We start from the raw sequence: 20,402 nt of genomic DNA, 5'->3' as shown, positions 1-20,402 counted from the left end.
GGTCGGTGTAGAGCGGTGGGGGTCGGGGGGGAGTAGGGGGGTGGGGGTCGGTGTAGAGCGGTGGGGGTCGGGGGGGAGTAGGGGGGTGGGGGTCGGTGTAGAGCGGTGGGGGTCGGGGGGGAGTAGGGGGGTGGGGGTCGGTGTAGAGCGGTGGGGGTCGGGGGGGAGTAGGGGGGTGGGGGTCGGTGTAGAGCGGTGGGGGTCGGGGGGGAGTAGGGGGGTGGGGGTCGGTGTAGAGCGGTGGGGGTCGGGGGTCGGTGTAGAGCGGTGGGGGTCGGGGGGGAGTAGGGGGGTGGGGGTCGGTGTAGAGCGGTGGGGGTCGGGGGGGGAGTAGGGGGGTGGGGGTCGGTGTAGAGCGGTGGGGGTGGGGGGGAGTAGGGGGGTGGGGGTCGGTGTAGAGCGGTGGGGGTCGGGGGGGAGTAGGGGGGTGGGGGTCGGTGTAGAGCGGTGGGGGTCGGGGGGGAGTAGGGGGGTGGGGGTCGGTGTAGAGCGGTGGGGGTCGGGGGGGAGTAGGGGGGTGGGGGTCGGTGTAGAGCGGTGGGGGTCGGGGGGGAGTAGGGGGGTGGGGGTCGGTGTAGAGCGGTGGGGGTCGGGGGGGAGTAGGGGGGTGGGGGTCGGTGTAGAGCGGTGGGGGTCGGGGGTCGGTGTAGAGCGGTGGGGGTCGGGGGGGAGTAGGGGGGTGGGGGTCGGTGTAGAGCGGTGGGGGTCGGGGGGGGAGTAGGGGTGTGGGGGTCGGTGTAGAGCGGTGGGGGTCGGGGGGGGAGTAGGGGGGTGGGGGTCGGTGTAGAGCGGTGGGGGTCGGGGGGGAGTAGGGGGGTGGGGGTCGGTGTAGAGCGGTGGGGGTCGGGGGGGAGTAGGGGGGTGGGGGTCGGTGTAGAGCGGTGGGGGTCGGGGGGGAGTAGGGGGGTGGGGGTCGGTGTAGAGCGGTGGGGGTCGGGGGGGAGTAGGGGGGTGGGGGTCGGGGGAGGTGTAGGGGGGTGGGGGTCGGGAGGGGTGTAGGGGGGGGTCGGGGGGGGAGTAGAGCGGTGGGGGTCGGGGGGGTGTAGGGGGGTGGGGGTCGGGAGGGGTGTAGGGGGGGGGTCGGGGGGGGAGTAGAGCGGTGGGGGTCGGGGGGGTGTAGGGGGGTGGGGGTCGGGAGGGGTGTAGGGGGGGGGTCGGGTTGGGAGTAGAGCGGTGGGGGTCGGGGGGGTGTAGGGGGGTGGGGGTCGGGGGGGTGTAGGGGGGGGTCGGGGGGGAGTAGAGCGGTGGGGGTCGGGGGGGGTGTAGGGGGGTGGGGGTCGGGGGGGGAGTAGAGCGGTGGGGGTCGGGGGGGGTGTAGGGGGGTGGGGGTCGGGGGGGGAGTAGAGCGGTGGGGGTCGGGAGGGGTGTAGGGGGGGGTCGGGAGGGGTGTAGGGGGGGTCGGGGGGGGTGCAGAGCGGTGGGGGTCGGGAGGTGTAGGTCAGTGTAGTGGAGTCGGTGTAGAGTGGAGTCGGTGTAGAGCGGTGTGGATGCAGAGCAGTGTAGGTCGGGGTAGGTGTAAAGTGGTGGGGTGCAGAGTGGTGTAGGTCGGGGTAGGTGCAGAGTGGTGTAGGTCGGGGTAGGTGTAGAGCGGTGTAGGTGTAGAATGGTGTAGAGCGGTGGGGGTGTAGAGCGGTCTATGCGTGTGTGGGTGTAGGTCGGGCTCGGTGCAGAGCGGGGTCGGTGTAGGGATGGAGTTGGTGCAGCGGGGATCTCGGTGCAGTTCCAGGCGTTGCAGAGTGGGGTCGGTGTAGAAACACGTTCCTTCGGAGTGGGCGGGTAGGAACTTGGTTGGACAGCTGCTGTTGTGGAGTGGCTCATGCAGCCAGCTATGGCTGCAGGGTTTTGGTAGTACATGTTGTTTATGCTATTTATTGTGAAAATTCCGTCACAGTTCCTATGATTGCTTTTTCATTGCTTTCATGGCTTTATTTTGGTGATTTCGAAAAGTGTATTGGTTTAGCCATGTTTGTTTGTTGTAGTACAGAGTTAGACTGATGGCCTTAATCTAAGTTGTCTTATGGTTGTTGTTGTTGTTTGACTTGCATCCCACTGGAATTTTTGCACACAGTGTTGGTGTACGGTGCTTTTTTCTGCAATATTTTGCTGTCTTTTCTTGGATTTTCTGTTTGCACTTAGTCACATATTCACTTTAAGATGTTTTTTGTTCATGTTTTTGTTTTTTGTTTGTTGCGGTTGCACCCGATTCAAGAGCCGAATGGCTCACAGGGCTACACCTAATAAATGAACTTGAACTTGACAGACAAATATGCACGACAGACAAATAATCCCTGGTGGGCAGTGTGGAACCTGTTGTTCCTACCTGTATTAATTCCGAGTCTAAGTTGCGTTGCCGGTTCGGTGTAGAGCTGGGTTGTTGTGGTTGGTGTAGAACGGGGTCAGCATCAAAGTCAGAATATTTATTGAAACTAGAGGAATCCGATTAGCTATAAAGCTCTTTTTCACATGTTATATTGCTGATACATATTTCCACACGATGAGCCACTTCGTTGAGCTATCATTTGTGTGCCAGGTCGCTTCTTAAAATAGAAGCTAATAAGCTCAGCGGGCCTTACCTGGTAAAAAAAAAAAATTTCGTTTTATTTGTATGTTTTTATTTCAGTGATTTGTTTACCTTTCCTATACTTTGCACTCCTGTCGTGTTTTTGTATTGTTTGTTGTTCTAACGTTCTGACCCGCCGCTATTGGACATCCGTGAAAAATGGCTTTGGGGTCGTCCCTAAATGACGTCACGCGATTTTGGACGATTTTTGACCCCCCTCATCACACGGCATCACAAAAAGTCAGACTATTTGGGGCTAGGCCGTTTCTGAAAACGAGCTATGGAGCTGTGTGCCTTACGTGGTAAAATAAAAAAAACAGGTTTTAAAAATATATTTTGGCCTAATTTTATTTCTCAATGTAGTGACCCTTGCGAATGAGCTCAACCTGTTATCCGAGTTCTGCCTTGGTTAAACTAATACAATGGCTGTTGCATACCTTGACTTCAAGCTTTCGTGACTGCAGGAATTCATATTCTTTGAACCTATCTACGTGAATTTACCGAAAGACCCAAAGAATGTAGCATTCTTTCTAGATTTGAAGCTTTCGTGACTGCAAGGATTCATACTCTTTGGTTCTTTCAGTAATGTATATGTTTTATATCTACGTAACTTTACCGAAAGAACCAATATGTAGCATACCTATCAACACATACGGTTTACCCGTATTGTTGTACAGGGAAATTGAGATTTCAGGTCGATACGGCATACAGCCGTTTCAAAACAGGCAACACAAAAAAGTGTTTTTTCTGTCTATTTGTTCGTGTTTCTCCCTTGATGGGACTTTGCAGGATGAACGTTGAGATTTATACGGGGCACGGTGGGTGACCAATAAGGTCTGAATGTCTGTAAACAGGTCCCTGCGGGGTGGGCTGGTAGGAACGAACAAATGAATGGCTATAATACAATGACATGGCGGGGGTACGATACGAAGGGAGAGTTTGAGGCCTAGTTCTAGGCTTTAGGTCTAGCTGTAGGCTTTAGGCCGCTGTGAGTTAATTTTTTATTTAAATGTTTTAATTAAAAACTATCTCAGGGAATTATAAGGGAATGTTACACTTGTTTAGCCAGGAAAGCCTCACCGAGTCTAAAGGTTTTTGTAGGGTCCTGCCAAGTGTTTGCAGTAGGGGGCGATGTTGCTACACCTAATCGGACACCGGACGGACGATATAATCTATTGTAGGCTGGTTCACTTCGTTCCTACCAGTATAAGGTAGGGCACTGATAAGTGGTTGACAGGTATGCTGTACTAAACTAATGTGTGCAGAAATTAATCATCCTTTTGCAATGTAGATGTTGCTTTTCTCAGTGTATCCCATTCTTACAAAGTCACAATGACGTGCACCACTCTTAAAATTTTATTTCAATTCACTGCTCAATATTGTTGCAAACATTGTTCATCCTAAACTAGATTCGAAGCTTTCGTGACTGCAGGAATTACTCTTTGATTCTTTCGGTAAAGTCACAGATAATGATTCATCCTAACACACACACCTTCACCATAAACCCACATGCACACATTATTGAAATTCATTCATGGACTGAGTAAAATGATTTCACATGCAACAATTCAAACTCGACAATATCTCTCGGTTATCTCAGGTTAATGGAGCGTGTAATAAATTTAATTAAGAGCAAAACATGTAAAGAATCATTTCATGTCCATCAGGCCTGTGCATGGCCAGGATTTCCCGTGCAGTATCGATCGTTTTTAATGCACAATTTTAATGCGCAATTTTATCGAGGGACCCGCATGTTGTCTCGGTGGTCTGGGACTGATTTTGATGCAGTTTTTGCTGCCTTGCCCAAGCTTAGGACTTTTTAGTGATTTGCTTACTTTTCCCACACTTTGCAAGCCTATCGTGTTTTCGTCTTGTTTGTTGTTGTAACTTCATGAGCCGCCCCTGCTGGACATCTTTGATAAAGAGCTTCATAGCTCATTGGATATGCTCCAAGATAAAACACATTCCTGCGGAGGGAGCTGGTAGGAACGTTGGGTTGCTCGGTCAATGGCCAGAGTCAACGGCGGCGTGGTGTATTCCGCAAATATGCCCGACTGTGAGGGTGGGCACAAGCCGGCGTGAGGTTAAACGTTGCATTTTATAAGGGCACCACGGGGTGACCAGCCCCTCCCCACCCAGCCCCACACCTCCCACCCCCCATCCAGCCCCACCCTCCCCATCCAGCCCCCCCACCCAGCCCCTCCCCACCCAGCCCTCCCCTCCCTCCCCACCCAGACCCACCCCTCCCATTTTCCATGCACGATGGACGGACACAATAATCCCCTGTGGGCTGGTGGAACCAGGTGGTTCCTACCAGTATCAAAATTCTGATTCCAATTCAGTATTGGTGCTCAACTCATTACTGTTTACAGCTCCTGCGGTCTTCAGCCACGAGGAAGTGCGATCGTTGTGGGTCCTGGCAGATTACTTATAATCTGCAATTCCTCCAACGCCATCAATCCGGGCATCAACAACCTACAAAACATGTAAACCGGACGATAGAAACAGGCATACGTCGAGTGGAGGTACGGACGTAGAATGTGTCGACTCTTTTGAATGCTTCTTCATCGTTTACCTGCCGACGCGTTTGTTATTAACAAAGGATGTTTAAAGAGGTTTACACAATTTTTATCCGCAAGCGCGGTTAATCTGCAACCCGCATCATCCACCCACGGATAATCGAGAGGTGATGGTACAGTGACACGACTACATTCGGTTTTGTAAAGTAAAAAAACATAAATAACTTCAACACGTGACCCACATGTACAATTTTTTTTATAAAGATTTTCTTTTTCATCCCATCTCCAATTTTGTTATTGGTACCATGCCGCAATGTGTCCGATACGGATCGCTTTGCCACAGCCAAGGCCATCGGTCAGTTCTTCGGGTCGTACCACGTGTCACTTGGGACGATGTCTGACATTTCGCTCCACATGCAGGCAGCATCTTCAGGAACCTAACAATCTCGCTCAAACTTCAACTCTATTCGGGAACGGCATGCGCGGTCGCAGCCGAATAGAGTTGAAATATGAATTCCATTCACGTGTGCGGAAAGCCTGCAAAAGACGCAATTATGACCTCGCCGTAGCAATGACAACGAGATGCTCCCGGCATGCACAACAACAACAGTCAATTCCTGAAGAAGCAGGTCCTAGCAACGCGTAAGGCGAAACAACGCACGCACACGCAGAATGCAAGTTAACTGGGGGCGCTGCGGCGGTGAGATGTTATCTCCCTCGCCTGGTATACAGGAGGTCGTGGGTTCGATTCCGGCCCCGACGTCTGCTGTATATTTGGAGTTTGCATGTCTCTTTCCCCGTGGTCGCGCGGATTTTCCTCCGGGTCCTCCGGTGTTTCCCTCCACACTTAGAATCGACGGCGAGTTTCAGAGGAATTTGGCCGCTATATAAATTCCCACGCGATAAGCCACTTCATCGAGCTGTCATCTGTGGCCAGGTCGCGAACCCCTCGCTTGCGCCGGCGCCGCCGGAGTTTCACTGCAGCGGCGGCACCCCACGCATCTGGCGCAGGACGTTGGCGAGGCGCGTGACAAGCCGGGAGGCGGGAGCCGGCTGCGCGACAGTGAAGCGTCGCGTCAGCAGGTTGTGCAGCGAGCCGAAGCCGACGGCGAGCACGGTGCAGGTGAGGCAAATGACGTTGTAGGGCATGCTGAAGTCGGGCGTGGGCAGGGAGATGAGCAGCGGGGGAGTGTAGACCCGCGACACACCCCGCTCCAGCGACAGAGGCCTGCGAGCGGGTGGCACCGACGACACACGACGTACGTACGGATAAGCCACCGCGCGTAAGTACGCATGAACAAAATAAAGACAAAGAACCCCCAATTTTCCCCGCACCTCCGATTTGCACGGTTGACTATGGTGAAAGAAGTTCAACATACATACGTATAATTTCGATTTAAAGCTTTCGTGACTGCAGGGATTCATCTTCTTGGTTCTTTCGGTAAAGTCACGTAGAAACTTAACGAAAGAACCAAGAAGATACATACGTATAGTTTAACACGTAGGCTTTCGCGACCAATGTCATCCATAATACAGGTTTTTTGGGGTTATATCACGGAAATATAAATGCGTCGTTAAACCCGCCACCACCCGACACGGCCAACTAGTAAGGGTTGTCACGTAAACAAAACATGGCAATTCGACACTAGTACAGCACTAACCGGTGTGTTGGAGAGCCAAGCCACAAAATTTACAATCGGAGTACGACGTTTTCGCCAGTAATTACAACTAGCTTCAAAGGCTATACATACGTATTGCCTTCACAGACTGTTGGGGCAAGTGCTGTCAGTGAGTAGCACCTATTCAAGCCGGCACAGCACACGATGGGGTGGGTGATCAGCACCACGCCTTGGCCGCCTTTGTCTCCCCAGTTGCGATGTTTACACATCTCGGAAAAGCCCAGGACTGGTTCAGATTATCATCACTGGTGTTAGCCGTGAGCAGGATTCGTATTTCTGTATGTACGTATACGCACGCACACATACAAACTAGTACGCACATACACGCACGTAGGCATGTACCCATGGGTACAATCACACGCACACACATGTACACGTACCCGAGCACACAAACACACACACCCAAGCATGCAGATATCTATGACTAGGCAAGCATGCATGTGCGCACAAGTACAAGCAAATGTGTATGTATGTTGAACTTCGTTCGCACCGCACGTAGCCAACTGTACTAATTGGAGGTGGACAACAAACTAAACAAAAACCGGTGCGGTCGGCGAACTGCGTTGCAAATCCAACGACCAGAGTTTGATTGACGGCCACTGACCAATGTGACTGACGTGTGATGTTGGGGAGGCCTTCATCCGGAAATGTAATGACAAAGGGCTGTATAATAATATTATCATTAACTTCCAACAGACGTTCTCGTTTTGGGTTGCGTCTTCAATAGGTATGCTGAACTTCTTTCGCACCGTGCGTAGCCACCCGTGCTAATCAGAGGTTAGAGCATACCGACACAATGGCTCGTATTCCTACGGTCGTCAAGTCAACCACTTCACACATCCCCCTACACCCCCCCCCCCCCATACCACCACGCCCACAAAACCAGACCAGTGCGATCTTCCCCAACCTCGCCCCGAGTTTACCTGTAGGAGTGTTCCAGTCCACCAGTTCCTTCGATCAAAGACACGGGGCTCTGCTCTCCGACATCAATAGGCATCATCGCTGTGACCACAGCAGACCTGCACAGACCAAGACCCCCCAAATAGCTTTTAACGGACTGTTGGGTCAATTAGAGTTCGCGGACCTGCGCATATACATACACTCACACATGTATACAAAGACAAAGATCCCCCGTGTAGCCTTTCAGAGACTGTTGGGGCAAGTGCTGTTAGCGAGCACATATCGGCCGGCACAGCACACGAGTGGGTGGGTGGCAAGCACCACACGAGGCCACCTTTGTCTCCCCAGTGGCGATGTTTTACACACCGCACCAGGTACTCATTTGAGGCTAATTCGACCTAGGTGACGGTCAAGACCGATTCAGAGAATCGTCGCTGGGTTTGTCACGCAGCGGGCTAAGCTCGGCACAAACACGCACACACAAACTTCTACAAATATCCGCAGTTTTGTAGTGGACACGAATTATACAATGCTTATTCATCGTGCACAAACTGTACAATGAATAAGGTCGACACGGCACACGAGGGGGGTTTTCAGAAACGACCCCGTATTCTTGTGGTGGACAGCACCGCGCCCGACCGCCTTTGTCTCCCCAGTGGCGATGTAGGTTAGGGGTTAGACTCGGGAGTTGGGGAGACCGGGTTAGACTCTGGGCTAGGGCCAGGTTGCTGATCCCACACTCACGCAATGTAGAAGCCGTGATTGGGGTCGGGGGGGTAGTCGGTCCACGTGAGCAGCGCGCGCTCGAAGCTCAGCGTCACGCGCGTCGTCGAACGCGGCGGAAGCTGCAGCAGCAGCTCCAGGAGGTGGGGACGGCGGCCCTGGGCCGGAACGTAGCCAACGTAGCCTGGAGCACGCACGCACAAAAACAAGGAGCCCCCCCCGCGTAGCCTTTAACGGACTGTTGGGGCAAGTGCTGTTAAGCGAGCAGCACCTATAAGTATTCTTAGGTTTTTTCGGTAAAGTCACGTAGGTAAATTTTTTTTAATTAAAATTAATAAAAGTTAAATAAAAATAAAATAAAAAATCACGACGTTTCGGAGGCAAAACAAGCTTCCGTCTTCAGGTGGAACAGTCACAGCGCGATTGCTGTTTCAAGTACTTATTTTTATTTTACTTTTATTAATTTTAATTTTTTTTTACCTACGTGACTTTACCGAAAAAACCTAAGAATATGAATCCTTGCAGTCACGAAAGCTTCAAATCTAGAATTAGCACCTATGAAGGTCAGCACGGCACAAGAGGGGGGGTGGGTGACGAGCACGATGCCCGGCCGCCTTTGTCTCCCGAGTAGCGACGTTTGTAACAACTGTCTATGGTTGTTGAAGAGGGATGGGTGGGGAGCCCAGGACCGGTTCAGATAATTGTTGGCCATGAGCGGGAATTCAAACTCGGGTCACTGGGTTCGAAGCGCAGCGAGTTAACCGCTACTCCCCAATGCATACAGACATGTCTCATTTGCTCTAACGCTCGCTAGCCAACTCTCTCTGTGACTCACCCACTCGCTCCCTTGCTCGGCCACTCACTAGCTGACCCGCTCACTTTTTAGCTCATTCATTCACTCGTTCGCTTTCCCACTCGCTCGCTCGCTTGTTCATCTGCTCACTTTCTAGCTTATTAATTTCACTCCCCTATCGCTCACTCGCTCATTCGCTCACCCACACTCGCTCCCTCGCTCGGCCACTCACCAGCTGACCCGCTCACTTTTTAGCTTATTTATTCACTCGTTTGCTTGCCCACTCGCTCGCTTGCTCACCTGCTCACTTTCTAGCTTATTCATTTCACTCACCCTATCGCTCGCTCACTCATTCGCTCACCCACACTCGCTCCCTCGCTCGGCCACTCACTAGCTGACTCGCTCACTTTTTAGCTCATTCATTCACTCGTTCACTTTCCCACTCGCTCGCTTGCTCACCTGCTCACTTTCTAGCTTATTCATTTCACTCACCCTATTGCTCGCTTGCTCATTCGCTCACCCACACTCGCTCACTCACTGGGCACGACGTCTCTGCCGCGCGTGCTGACGCTCAAGGTGTGTACGTAGAGCCTCAGGTACCAGGGCACGGTGAGCATGAGTAGAGCGGTCACGCCCTGGCTGAGCACACGAACCACAACACAGACATCCCACGTGGAGCCTCCCTTACAGCAGGGGTGGTGGGACACCGAGCCTTCAACCAATATGGATGTGTGTAGCTCCCGTGTGTGTTGTGATCAAGTGTGTGTACCTCCCGTGTGTGTTGTGAAAGAGTGTGTGTACATCTCCCGTGTGTATTGTGATCAAGTGTGTGTACCTCCCGTGTGTGTTGTGAAAGAGTGTGTGTACATCTCCCGTGTGTATTGTGATCAAGTGTGTGTACATCTCCCGTATGTATTGTGAACGAGTGAGTGTGTGTACCTCCCATGTGTGTTGTGATCAAGTGCGTGTACATCTCCCGTGTGTGTTGTGAAAGAGTGTGTGTACATCTCCCGTGTGTGTTGTGATCGAGTGTATGTACCTCCCATGTGCGTTGTGATCAAGTGCGTGTACATCTCCCGTGTGTGTTGTGAAAGAGTGTGTGTACATCTCCCGTGTGTATTGTGAACGAGTGCGTGTGTGTACCTGCCGTGTATGTACATCCCGTGCGTGTTGTGAATGAGTGTGTGTACATCTCCCGTGTGTGTTGTGAAAGAGTGTGTGTACATCTCCCGTGCGTATTGTGAACGAGTGCGTGTGTGTACCTGCCGTGTGTGTACCTGCCGTGTGTGTTATGAATGAGTGTGTGTACATCTCCCGTGTGTATTGTGAACTAGTGCGTGTGTGTACCTCCCGTGTGTGTTGTGATCAAGAGTGTGTACATCTCCCGTGTGTGGTGTGAACGAGTGCGTGTGTGTAGCTCCCGTGTGTGTACCGTGTGTGTTGTGATCAAGAGTGTGTACATCTGCCGTGTGTGTTGTGAACGAGTGTGTGTACATCTTCCGTGTGTTGTGAAAGAGTGTGTGTACATCTCCCGTGTGTGTTGTGATTGAGTATGTGTACATCTCCCGTGTGTGTTATAAATGAGCGCGTGTGGTTTGTGTGTACGTACCTGCTGTGAGTGTTGTGTACGAGCGTGGCGATGCCGCCCGTCTGCAGCCCGTACCCGGTGAGAAATCGCTCCACATGCACCACCTGCCCCTCACCCCCTCCTTCACGCACAAAGACAAAGGTCCCCCGTATAGACTTAACAGACTGTTGGGGCAAGTGCTGTTAGCGAGCACCTACAAAGGCCGGCACGGCACACGAGGGGGTGGGTGGCTAACACCACGCCCGGCCACCTTTGTCTCCCTAGCAGCGATGTTTACACAGCAATACCAAGTACTCATTTGAGTCGACCTAAGAGAGACCCAGGACCGGTTCATATAATCGTTGGTGGTGTTGGCCATGAGCGGCAATCGAACTTGGGATTTGCTGGGTTCGTAGCGCAGAGGGCTAACCACTCCATTACCGCTCCCCACACACGAACATACACACATACACACACAGAGCATGCACACGTACACACATGCGTACGAGCAAGGTAAGGCCAGGTTAGTGTTAGCGTAGTCAGGATTGGTTTGTTGTTTTAGCCAAAGGAGCATTAGCATATTAGGTTGCTGTCAAGAGTGGCTGGGTAGGAGAATGGGTCGGTGAGTGAGAGAGTGAGCGGTTCCGTGAGTAGGTGGGTGGGTGGGTCGATGGATGTGTAGGTGAGTAGTGGGTGAGTGATTGGGTGAGTGGATGTGTAAGGTGTGTAAGTTAAGCATGCAAGTCAGTGGGTGTATAATTGCTGATGCATCTGCTCGTCATCTCAGTCAACTCATGGCAACTGGTTCTTGTCCATGACCTCCTGCACGCGAGCCTTCGACACTTTATGTGGCCTCCAAGTGCACATAGCCTGGCACGTGCGCTGTGTAACGGCTGTTGTTGTCGTGTAATTGCTCGCTCCCATGTACCCCGCCTCCCGGTTTCCGTCTGTGTATTTCTCCACTCCGGGACGCCTGTACCAGGCCAGGTGCACTGTCACATTGTGAGTGCATCATCATCGTCGTCATCATCGTCGTCGTCATCGTCGTCATCGTCGTCGTCATCGTCGTCATCGTCGTCATCATCGTCGTCGTCGTCGTCATCGTCGTCATCGTCGTCGTCATCGTCGTCGTCGTCATCGTCGTCGTCACCGCGCACGTCCAACCGCGGCACCCGTCGCGCAGCGGCCGCGTACCCCACGTGGGCGGCGCGCTCCACTTGAGCGCCACATTAACGCGCGAGCTGGTCGCGAAGGTGGCGGGGTCCTTGAGGTCGTACACGAGGACCCTGGCGCCACGGGGGTCCTCGGCCTTCACCCCGGGGGGCAAAGGGGACACCTGGAACTTCCCCTCGGCCTGGTGAAGTGAGAAGGAGGAGAGGCGGGGGGGGAGAAGAAAAGCTCACGTGGCAAACGTCTTTGCATGGCAGTTGCCCATCCAAGCACTATCCAGGTCTCATGCCCAGCACTACCCTGCTTAGCTTCTGAGAAAACCCGACTAGGCGGGGCACGTTCCTGGGACGCACGAACCATACGCCGTGGACTTGTTTCACTGGGGAAAGCCATTTATGAACACCGCCTCCCCCCACCACCCCCCCGCCTACTGGCAGACTTATCGCCCGTTTGCAGGCCGGTGCTGTCAGAGCCGTCCCTAGGGGTGACAGCGAATCGGGGCGACCGCCCCAGGGGGCCCCGCGCTTTGGGGGACCCCACCCCTGCGCTGTGACGTCACGGTGTCAGATGTTATCATTCTGGTTAACTGGTTTAGGCGTCAGGGGGGGAGGGGGGGGCGCACCTCCCCCTGATATATATTCATACCATGTCAACTCATACGGTTTGCCCCATATTGTTGGACAGGGAAACTGAGTTTTCAGATCCATACGGCGGCCAGCCGTTTCAATACGAGCAATTTTAGTATGTTTATTTGTGTTTCTCCCATGTGACGGTACTTTGTAGGATGAACGTAGAGATTTATAAGGGCACTGGATGACCAATAAGGTCGGAATGGTCTGCAATAAGCGAGGCACTGATAAGGGGTTGACAGGTATTTATGTTCAGCTTCTTTCGCACCGTACGTAGCCAACCATGCTAATAGGAGGTGCGGGGGAAGGATAACAAACAAAAAATAGAAGAAGCAGTTGTAAAGAAATCAGTCTTCAATCTCGGTAATTTAAAAGTGCATAGCGAGGGTGTGGCCGCAGTCATTCGCGCGATCCACCGGAGTTTGCGCGATGGTCTATGCTCATTTGACGAGGTCAGCAGGGCATTGTGGTTCAGCAAAGTATTATGATGTGACCGCACTGTGAAAGAAGCCCACATTTTGCCCCACCGTGGAGAGTCGGCTTAGATCCAGGACCAAGGTGCTGTTGGAGGCGAGGGGACAAGGCTCGGTGAGACCCCGTCCAAACAGGGAGGACAGCGACCAATCTGCATGCGCACACACACATTAATAAACAATGATCCCCCGAATAGCTTTAACAGACTGTTGAGGCAAGTGCTGTTAGCGAGCGCATATCGGCCGGCACAGCACACGAGTGGGTGGGTGGCCAGCACCACACGAGGCCACCTTTGTCTCCCCAGTGGCGATGTTTTACACACCGCACCAGGTACTCATTTGAGGTTAATTCGACCTAGGTGACGGTCAAGACCGATTCAGAGAATCGTCGCCGGGTTTGTCACGCAGCGGGCTAAGCTCGGCACAAACACGCACACACAAACTTCTACAAGTATCCGCAGTTTTGTAGTGGACACGAATTTTACAATGCTTATTCGTGCACGAACTGTACAATGAATATGTAATTATCTTACATTGCAAACCGTATAATGCACCTCGCACGCACATGAATTGCACGAAGATTGTAGATTTTACGCAAATAGTACGGTGATTGTGCATTACTACGACTGTTACTACGATCTACGATTGTTTACTCCGGAAAGCCTCACAGATTCTCGGCACGACGGCCTACTCTCGCGACTGACGTCACGGCATCATCTTCAACGTCTGCTGCGAATCGGACGGTGCGTATACTTTGCGGTGAATACACCCGCAGTGTTGTGTAGGCCGACAGCACGGCGAGTGTAGAGGCACGCGAGCGTTGTATGACCTGGCTTCCTGTTTTTGGCAGGAAAGACGTCGAAGACGACCAGGAGGGACTGAGTGAGCTCCCAGCACTCCCCGTTACAATGCGGATCCTGAAACCACAACACACAGTTACGCGATTTGAATTGACAAATATATTCTTGAACATCGGTTTTACACCCAAATCGTGCTATCGGTCCTATGTACGAGACAATTCGCATCCCGCACAGAGCAGCGTGACCCTCCGTGTCAGAGAACAACCCACGGCAGCGGACATCACAGAGCTAACTCCGAGATCTCTTCAAGTGACCTTTGGTTCACAGAGTTAGGGGCAGCACTTTCCCACAAATAATATTCATCACAAGATGGTCGATAACCGATAGATGCAATTCTCAGAGCTGTAATTTTGCCAAATTAAGTGCAGAATTAATTACAAAGTAATGAGTTTTGTTGGTGCAGTCATTGGTGACCGTGCTGACACTGACCTCACTACACTTGAGAAGACGGTTTAATCACAGGCTGCTCAACGTGGATTCGAACCCAGGTTCTCGGGTGTTATGATGCGTCTTCTTGGTTCTTTCGGTAAAGTCACGTAGAAGGAAAATAATAAAAATAAAACATAATAAAATAATTCCTCGACAGACCTGTTCTCCACCTGAAGACGGCTGCTTGCGTTGTGGCCGAAACGTCGTGAGAATTATTTTATTTTTATTACTTTATTATTTTCCTTCTACGTGACTTTACCGAAAGAACCAAGAAGATGAATCCCTGCAGTCACGAAAGCTTTAAATCGAAAAATGTTATGATGTGGTCCATTGTTTGAGAAGAGTGACTGCAGTTGCACTGTGGGATACTATTAATTTTATCTCATCTAAAAGGAGTTTATATAGCACAGAATTATCAATAGCACATATAAATGTAATGGTGGAGAGATGAGGTGAATGAAATAGATGAGAGGAAGCAATGGGGGCAAACCTGTGATGTGTAAAATCTGTGACAGCGAAATTGATTACGGTAAATGACGATGAATGGATTGAATGAATGGGGAATGAGTGAGAGCCATATAATGAAAACATGAAGAGGGAAAATAGCGGTGGCGGATATGAGGAGGGATTAAGGGGTCGTGGGGTGAGCTCGGGAACAATGAGTGAGTTTTGAGTGGGGAGTGTAAACTATGAGCCAAGGTGACCTGCTTAATGTGGAGGGGAAATTTGTTCCAGTGAAGGGGGGCGAGAAGACAGAAAGCGACAGCGTGGATTGAGCGCAAGGAGGAGGAGGAACAGAGAGAGATAGCAAAGATTGACAACGTAGAGGGTGAGAAGGCGACATAGAGGGCAAGATATGGTGGGGCAAGACCACGAAAGGATTTATAGACCGGGGTAAGGAATTTGAACAGGCAACGGTAGTAGACAGGGAGCCATTGCTGTGCGTGCCATGCAATGCCCTGATGCGATTCAGTTCAGATCCATTCAACCCATTCCTACATTAGGGATTCACGCCATTCTTATAATGTACGGCCGTCTAGCGGCGCGATGTTTCACAGACGTAGTCTGCAGTGGGGCTTCACAGTAGCGGGCGATGATTGCTGTGCGAGTTCCCACAATTGAATAATTTGCGGGGAGTTTTTAAAATGCTGCCTAAAAATTGGACCGTGATGCCGGCAACACAACGGACGACTCGTTTTCCGAATAACGTCATGGGACGGCGGGAAGTATTGATGGTTAATAAGCACGCCGCACCATTACTGGCAGCCGCGGTGGAGAGATGTTAACTACCCTCGCCTGGTATACAGGAGGTCGTGGGTTCGATCCCTGAATTTGCACGTTCTCCTTGTGGTCACAGTTAGTTATTAACCGGGACGAGCGCGGGGGGCTCGAACCGCAAACGCGCGAGCGCTCGGCCATGTCGCCAGCGTTGTTTGCAGGGAACGTGGGAACCACTCACGGTGGGCGTGGGCTGCACGTGCACGGCCAGCGAGTGGAAGTTGGAGTTGTAGAGCTTCCCTCCGTTGAGCAGCATAGCCAGCCCGGCCTGAAACAACGACGACGACGCAACAGAGAGTTCGGGTCAAAGTGACAACTCAGGTAGAGCTGGGGGCTGCGATCCGATTACTTAAGTAATCGGTGGCTCGACTGATCGTCGGTTCCAATTACTCGACTAATCGGATGATCACGACAGTAGTTGGGGGGTAGGGGAAATAGCCTCGCCTCAATTTCCACGTTTTACTCTCAAGCGAGGATAAGATACCGCAGATAAATGAGAAGCGGAGCTGAAAAGGTAAATCTCCCTATTGGGAAAGCTACAAACACTGAACAGCAAAGAAGAAAAATCATGCATATGCATGCATTCTTTTCACGCTTTCCAATAAGCATGTAATTACATGCTTGTTGGAAAGCATGTAATTACATATAATTGGTAACAATAACACTAACTTTGGAGCACCAATTGAGATGACGTCAAGATGAATGGCATTGTGGGGAAAGGGTGATATCATCGCCTTTGCCAAAAAAAATTAATGACCGTTTTTTTTATCCACAAGTTTCGGGTAAGCCTTTCATCAATTTTACCGGTTTTCTATCAGGTAATAGCCCAAATAACACAACTTTACATAAAAATAAAATTCCTACTGCATTAACCCCTCAGAGAACCATCATGAAAACGCAAGAGAGATGGCCTGCACCATCATGAGTTGGGTCGTATCACTCGGGGCGTCAGTGAGGGAGGGGGTGACATGTAATGAGAGTGGATGGGGGGGTGGATACCTTAGATCCACAGGGGAGTAGCTTCTTCCATGGTGTGAGGTTCTCCGTGCACACGACCTCCCTGGGAAGGGCCGCGTACCTCAACAGCCTCCGCTGCGTGACTGCAGGGGACCACGCGTTCCGGTTAGCGTCGCCGCGCCCTCGCCGTCACTTCCTTCCGCCAAATCTCAGAGCGGTGGCACGGGCGACACGCGACCCCCAATGGCCACCCTCGTCAATGTCGGCTCGCAACGCGCCACCGCAATGCATTCGCGCGCCCTCGTAGAGACAAGACGACTCGGAGGCGCGAGGAGGAACCGCAGACGAGCGGGAAGGCAGCCACGCGACGGGCCGGCACCAACAATCGCCCGAGCTCTGCGGTCCTCGATATATCTAAGGTGTCGTCGGCCAATTAATGAGCGTTTACAAGTCGGAGGAAACGGAGGCACGCGGAGAAAACCCACGCGTGCGAGGGGGCATGACTCTCTCAAGACTCTCTCCCGTACGGTTGGAACAAGCAGAGTCCACATTTGCTGTCCCGCTTTCTGGGGGAGTCGGGGTTACTGCTTCTCCTCGACGCCCACGTCGGTGATCCACCAACCCTCGCTGCTGCCTCGACAGTGCTGGATGACAGGCAGCCACGTGCAATGGAGCCACCACCGTAACCCGAGTGCGAGTCCGGGTCACAGCTCCCACCAGCGGCAATTATTTGAACCGGTCCTGTGCCTAAATTAGTATCTGGTGCAGTTGATAAACATCAACACCGCGAAGACACAGACGGCCGGGCGCGGTGCTGGCCAAACCACCCCCTCGTGCTCCGCGCCAAATTTAATAGAAGCCTGCTGACACCACTTGCCCCAACCGTCTGTGGAGGCTACACGGGGGATCTTTGTCTCCGTGCGGGTGCGGCTTACTGTTCGCAGGTCCGGAAGGCCGGAAGGAGACCTCCGGAGAGGCGGTGTTGGAGGCGTCGATGAAGTTTAAAGAGGCGCAGAACATCCCCGAGAGGACGTTGACGAGATCCTGCCAGGCGGCGTCAACGCTGTGACACGCATAGCAACGGACGTGATCAATCCACTGCTGGATTAGGACCCCACCCACCAAGTGTGGTCACCGTCATCTCGAGATCCGGCGACGTTACAATCAGCCCAGCGTGTGTACGGGCTGATGTCCTCGTGCCCGACAGCGCAGAGAGCAAGCGGGCAATGGGCAGGACGCGTCGATGGCAGGGATGAGAGATGGAGGTCGACGTTAACCGCGATGAAATGTGATTGTGCGTGTTGTGTTGAACTTTCTTTCGCGCCGTACGTAGCCAACTGTGCTAATCTGAGGTGTGGGGGGGGGGGGAGACAAGAGAAATGAACTCGTGTGCGGGTATTGGATAGATTGTTACACCGCTAAATCTTGAGAGATGGCGACAGCTTGCGGGGGAGGCCTTCATCCAACAGTGGACTGACCGTGGCTGTTGATGGTGACGAATATTGTAAATTTTTACACGCAATATTCGAGATACAACTAGTCATCAATAGATATTTAATATTATGATGTCTCCGTTTGTGTATGATTCTAAGGCCAGGATGTAGTAGTGCCTGACTCTAGAACGGGTGGTGGTGGTGGTGGTGAGCGACCCGACTCTGGAACAGGGGCGCCGCGGTGGCGAGATGTCAACTACCTCGCCTGGTGTACAGGCAGTCGTGGGTTCGATCCTGACCCGGACGCCTGCTGTATATTTGGAGTTTGTGTGTCTCTCTCTCCGTTATCGCGTGGATTTCGCTCCCGGTGCTCCAGTTTTTCCCTCCAAATTTAGCGACACACATTTAGAGTACTTGGCTGCCGTACATTTCCGTACGCTGTCATTTGTGGCCAGGTCGCCGCTAAAAAAAAAAACACGAGAGAACTATACGGCTCAGCGGGTGTTGGCGGTGGGTGAACGTACTCTGGAACGTCGTTCTGGAACCAGACCCAGAGCTGGGCGCCATGCGGGGCGGGAGCCGGAGAGGTCCCCCAGGAATCCCCTCTCCAGGCCCCCACGGTGAGCGAGAGGTGCAGCTCCCGAACCCAGTAGCGGGACAGCACGGAGCCCAGCGGGCGGGGGAACAGCCGATAGTGCTGCTCTGTGCGCGCACACAACACACAACAAAGATCCCACCCCCACGTTACAGCCTTAACAGACAGTTGGGCAAGTGCTGTTCGCGAGCACCTATGAAGGCCGGCAAGGCACACGAGGGGGGTGGGTGTCCAACACCACGCCCGGCCGCCTTTGTCTCCCCAGTGGTCATGTTTACACACCAGGTACTCATTTGAGACGCAGTCAACCTAGGGTAGGCTCAGGACCAGTTCTGATCATCGTGAGCGGGAATCGAACTCAGGTCGCCGGGCTCGTAGCTGCGCTACCACTCACACACAGGTCATTCCGTATCATCTCCGTCGGTCATGGTCAGTCAACTGCTGGATGTAGCCCCCCCCCCCCAAGCCGTCACCAAATCTCACAATTCTGCGATGCCACAATCCACCCAGCTGATCTCATCGCTCCATCTCCTGCGTGTACGCCCTCAACCCCATGCTGCCCTCTCTTTACTGCTGCCCTTCTGCGATGCTTAACCGAGCCCGTGCTGCTGCTCACCTCATTCAGTTGCCCTTCCCGACTGCTCCGTGATTTCCATTATTGTCCCGTGCTGCCCCTCAGTTGCCCAACTGCCCCTCACCTCCCCAATGTCCCGTGCTGCCCCTCGCCTCCACAACTGCCCCTCACCTCTACAACTGCCCCTCACCTCAACTTCCCCGTGCTGCTCCTCATTGCCCCGTGCTGGTCCTCATTGCCCCGTGCTGCCCCTCACCCCCACAACTGCCCCTCACATCCCCCAACGTCCCTATGCTGCCCCTCACCTCCCCAACTACCCCGCGCTGCCCCTCACCTCCCAAACTGCCCCTCACCTCCCTCAACCGTCCCTCACATCCCCGCACTGCCCCGCGCTGCCCCCTCACCTCCACAGCTGCCCCTCACCTCCCCCAACCGTCCCTCACATCCCGCACTGCCCTGCGCTGCCCCCCTCACCTCTCGCGCTGCCCCGCGGTGCCCTCGTCTCCACGTGGAACAAGGCGGACACGAAACCCGGACTCAGCGGCTTCAGCAGCAACTGCTCCCGCGTCGTGTCCTCGCCAGCGCCCAGAGCGTGACTCGCGGGCAGCAGCAACAGCAGCAGCACGGGCAGCAGCAGCAGCAACAAGGGCAGCCGCTGCGTGCTCGGGCAGCGAAGGGAGCCCGAGCGAGAAGCGGCTGCCCGGTACGAGCGGCAACACACAGGCGCCATGACGGGACGGCGACGCGGAAGTGACGCGATGACGTTGCGGATAGGTCGGCGGAAGTGACGCGAGGACGTCGCTGATAGGTCGACGGAAGTGACGCGACGACGTCGCTGATAGGTCGCCGGCGACGCGGAAGTGACGCGATGACGTTGCTGAGAGGTCGCTGGCCAATCGGCGCGCGGGATTCCACGATTCGGAGATGCGCGACTCTTTCTCGTTGGGAGTTCATTCATCCGGAGCACCTGACCCGCACCCCCCACACCACCCCAACACACCCACCCAACTCTTGTCTCCTCTTGTGGCTGCCGTTCTTTTATTAGGTGTAGCCCTGTGAGCCATTCGGCTCTTGAATCGGGTGCAACCGCAAAAAACAAAAACATGAGCAAAAAAGACATCTTAAAGTGAATCTGTGACTGAGTGCAAACAGAAAATCCAAGAAAAGAGCAAAATATTGCAGAAAAAATAACCGTACATCAACGCTGTGTGGAAAAATCCCAGTGGGATGCAAGTCAAACAACAACAACCACGAGACAACTTA

The 20,402-nt window shown here is 53.1% G+C and overlaps 1 protein-coding gene across 1 annotated transcript; it reads right to left on the bottom strand.

Moving 5' to 3' along the window:
• Positions 1-5,318: 5,318 nt before the first annotated feature.
• Positions 5,319-19,910, bottom strand: LOC144728045 (GPI-anchor transamidase component PIGT-like). Its single transcript, XM_078607270.1, has 13 exons — positions 19,614-19,910; positions 18,495-18,672; positions 17,473-17,600; positions 16,580-16,680; positions 15,762-15,848; positions 13,843-13,930; positions 13,068-13,165; positions 11,936-12,095; positions 10,784-10,883; positions 9,713-9,813; positions 8,403-8,565; positions 7,682-7,777; positions 5,319-6,307 (listed from the first exon to the last, which is right to left on the bottom strand). Exons 1-13 carry the CDS (start codon positions 19,867-19,869, stop codon positions 6,055-6,057), a joined length of 1,809 nt encoding a protein of 602 aa, XP_078463396.1. The 5' UTR covers positions 19,870-19,910; the 3' UTR covers positions 5,319-6,054.
• Positions 19,911-20,402: the final 492 nt, after the last annotated feature.

This window comes from Lampetra planeri, chromosome 27 (genome assembly GCF_965212315.1).
Source record: "Lampetra planeri chromosome 27, kcLamPlan1.2.h2, whole genome shotgun sequence".
Classification (NCBI taxonomy): Eukaryota; Metazoa; Chordata; class Hyperoartia; order Petromyzontiformes; family Petromyzontidae; genus Lampetra; species Lampetra planeri.
The sequence above is the reverse complement of the archived record's forward strand: the minus strand, read 5'-3'. Positions and strand labels throughout refer to the sequence as shown.

Excerpts from the sequence above, each read along its gene's own strand:
- LOC144728045 (XM_078607270.1), bottom strand. The coding sequence starts at position 19,869 with ATGGCGCCTGTGTGTTGCCGCTCGTACCGGGCAGCCGCTTCTCGCTCG. Across the intron at positions 18,673-19,613 it reads ACCGCGGGGCAGCGCGAGAG|AGCAGCACTATCGGCTGTTC; the intron begins GTGAGGGGGGCA and ends GTGCGCGCACAG. Across the intron at positions 12,096-13,067 it reads ATCTAAGCCGACTCTCCACG|GCCGAGGGGAAGTTCCAGGT; the intron begins GTGGGGCAAAAT and ends TCACTTCACCAG.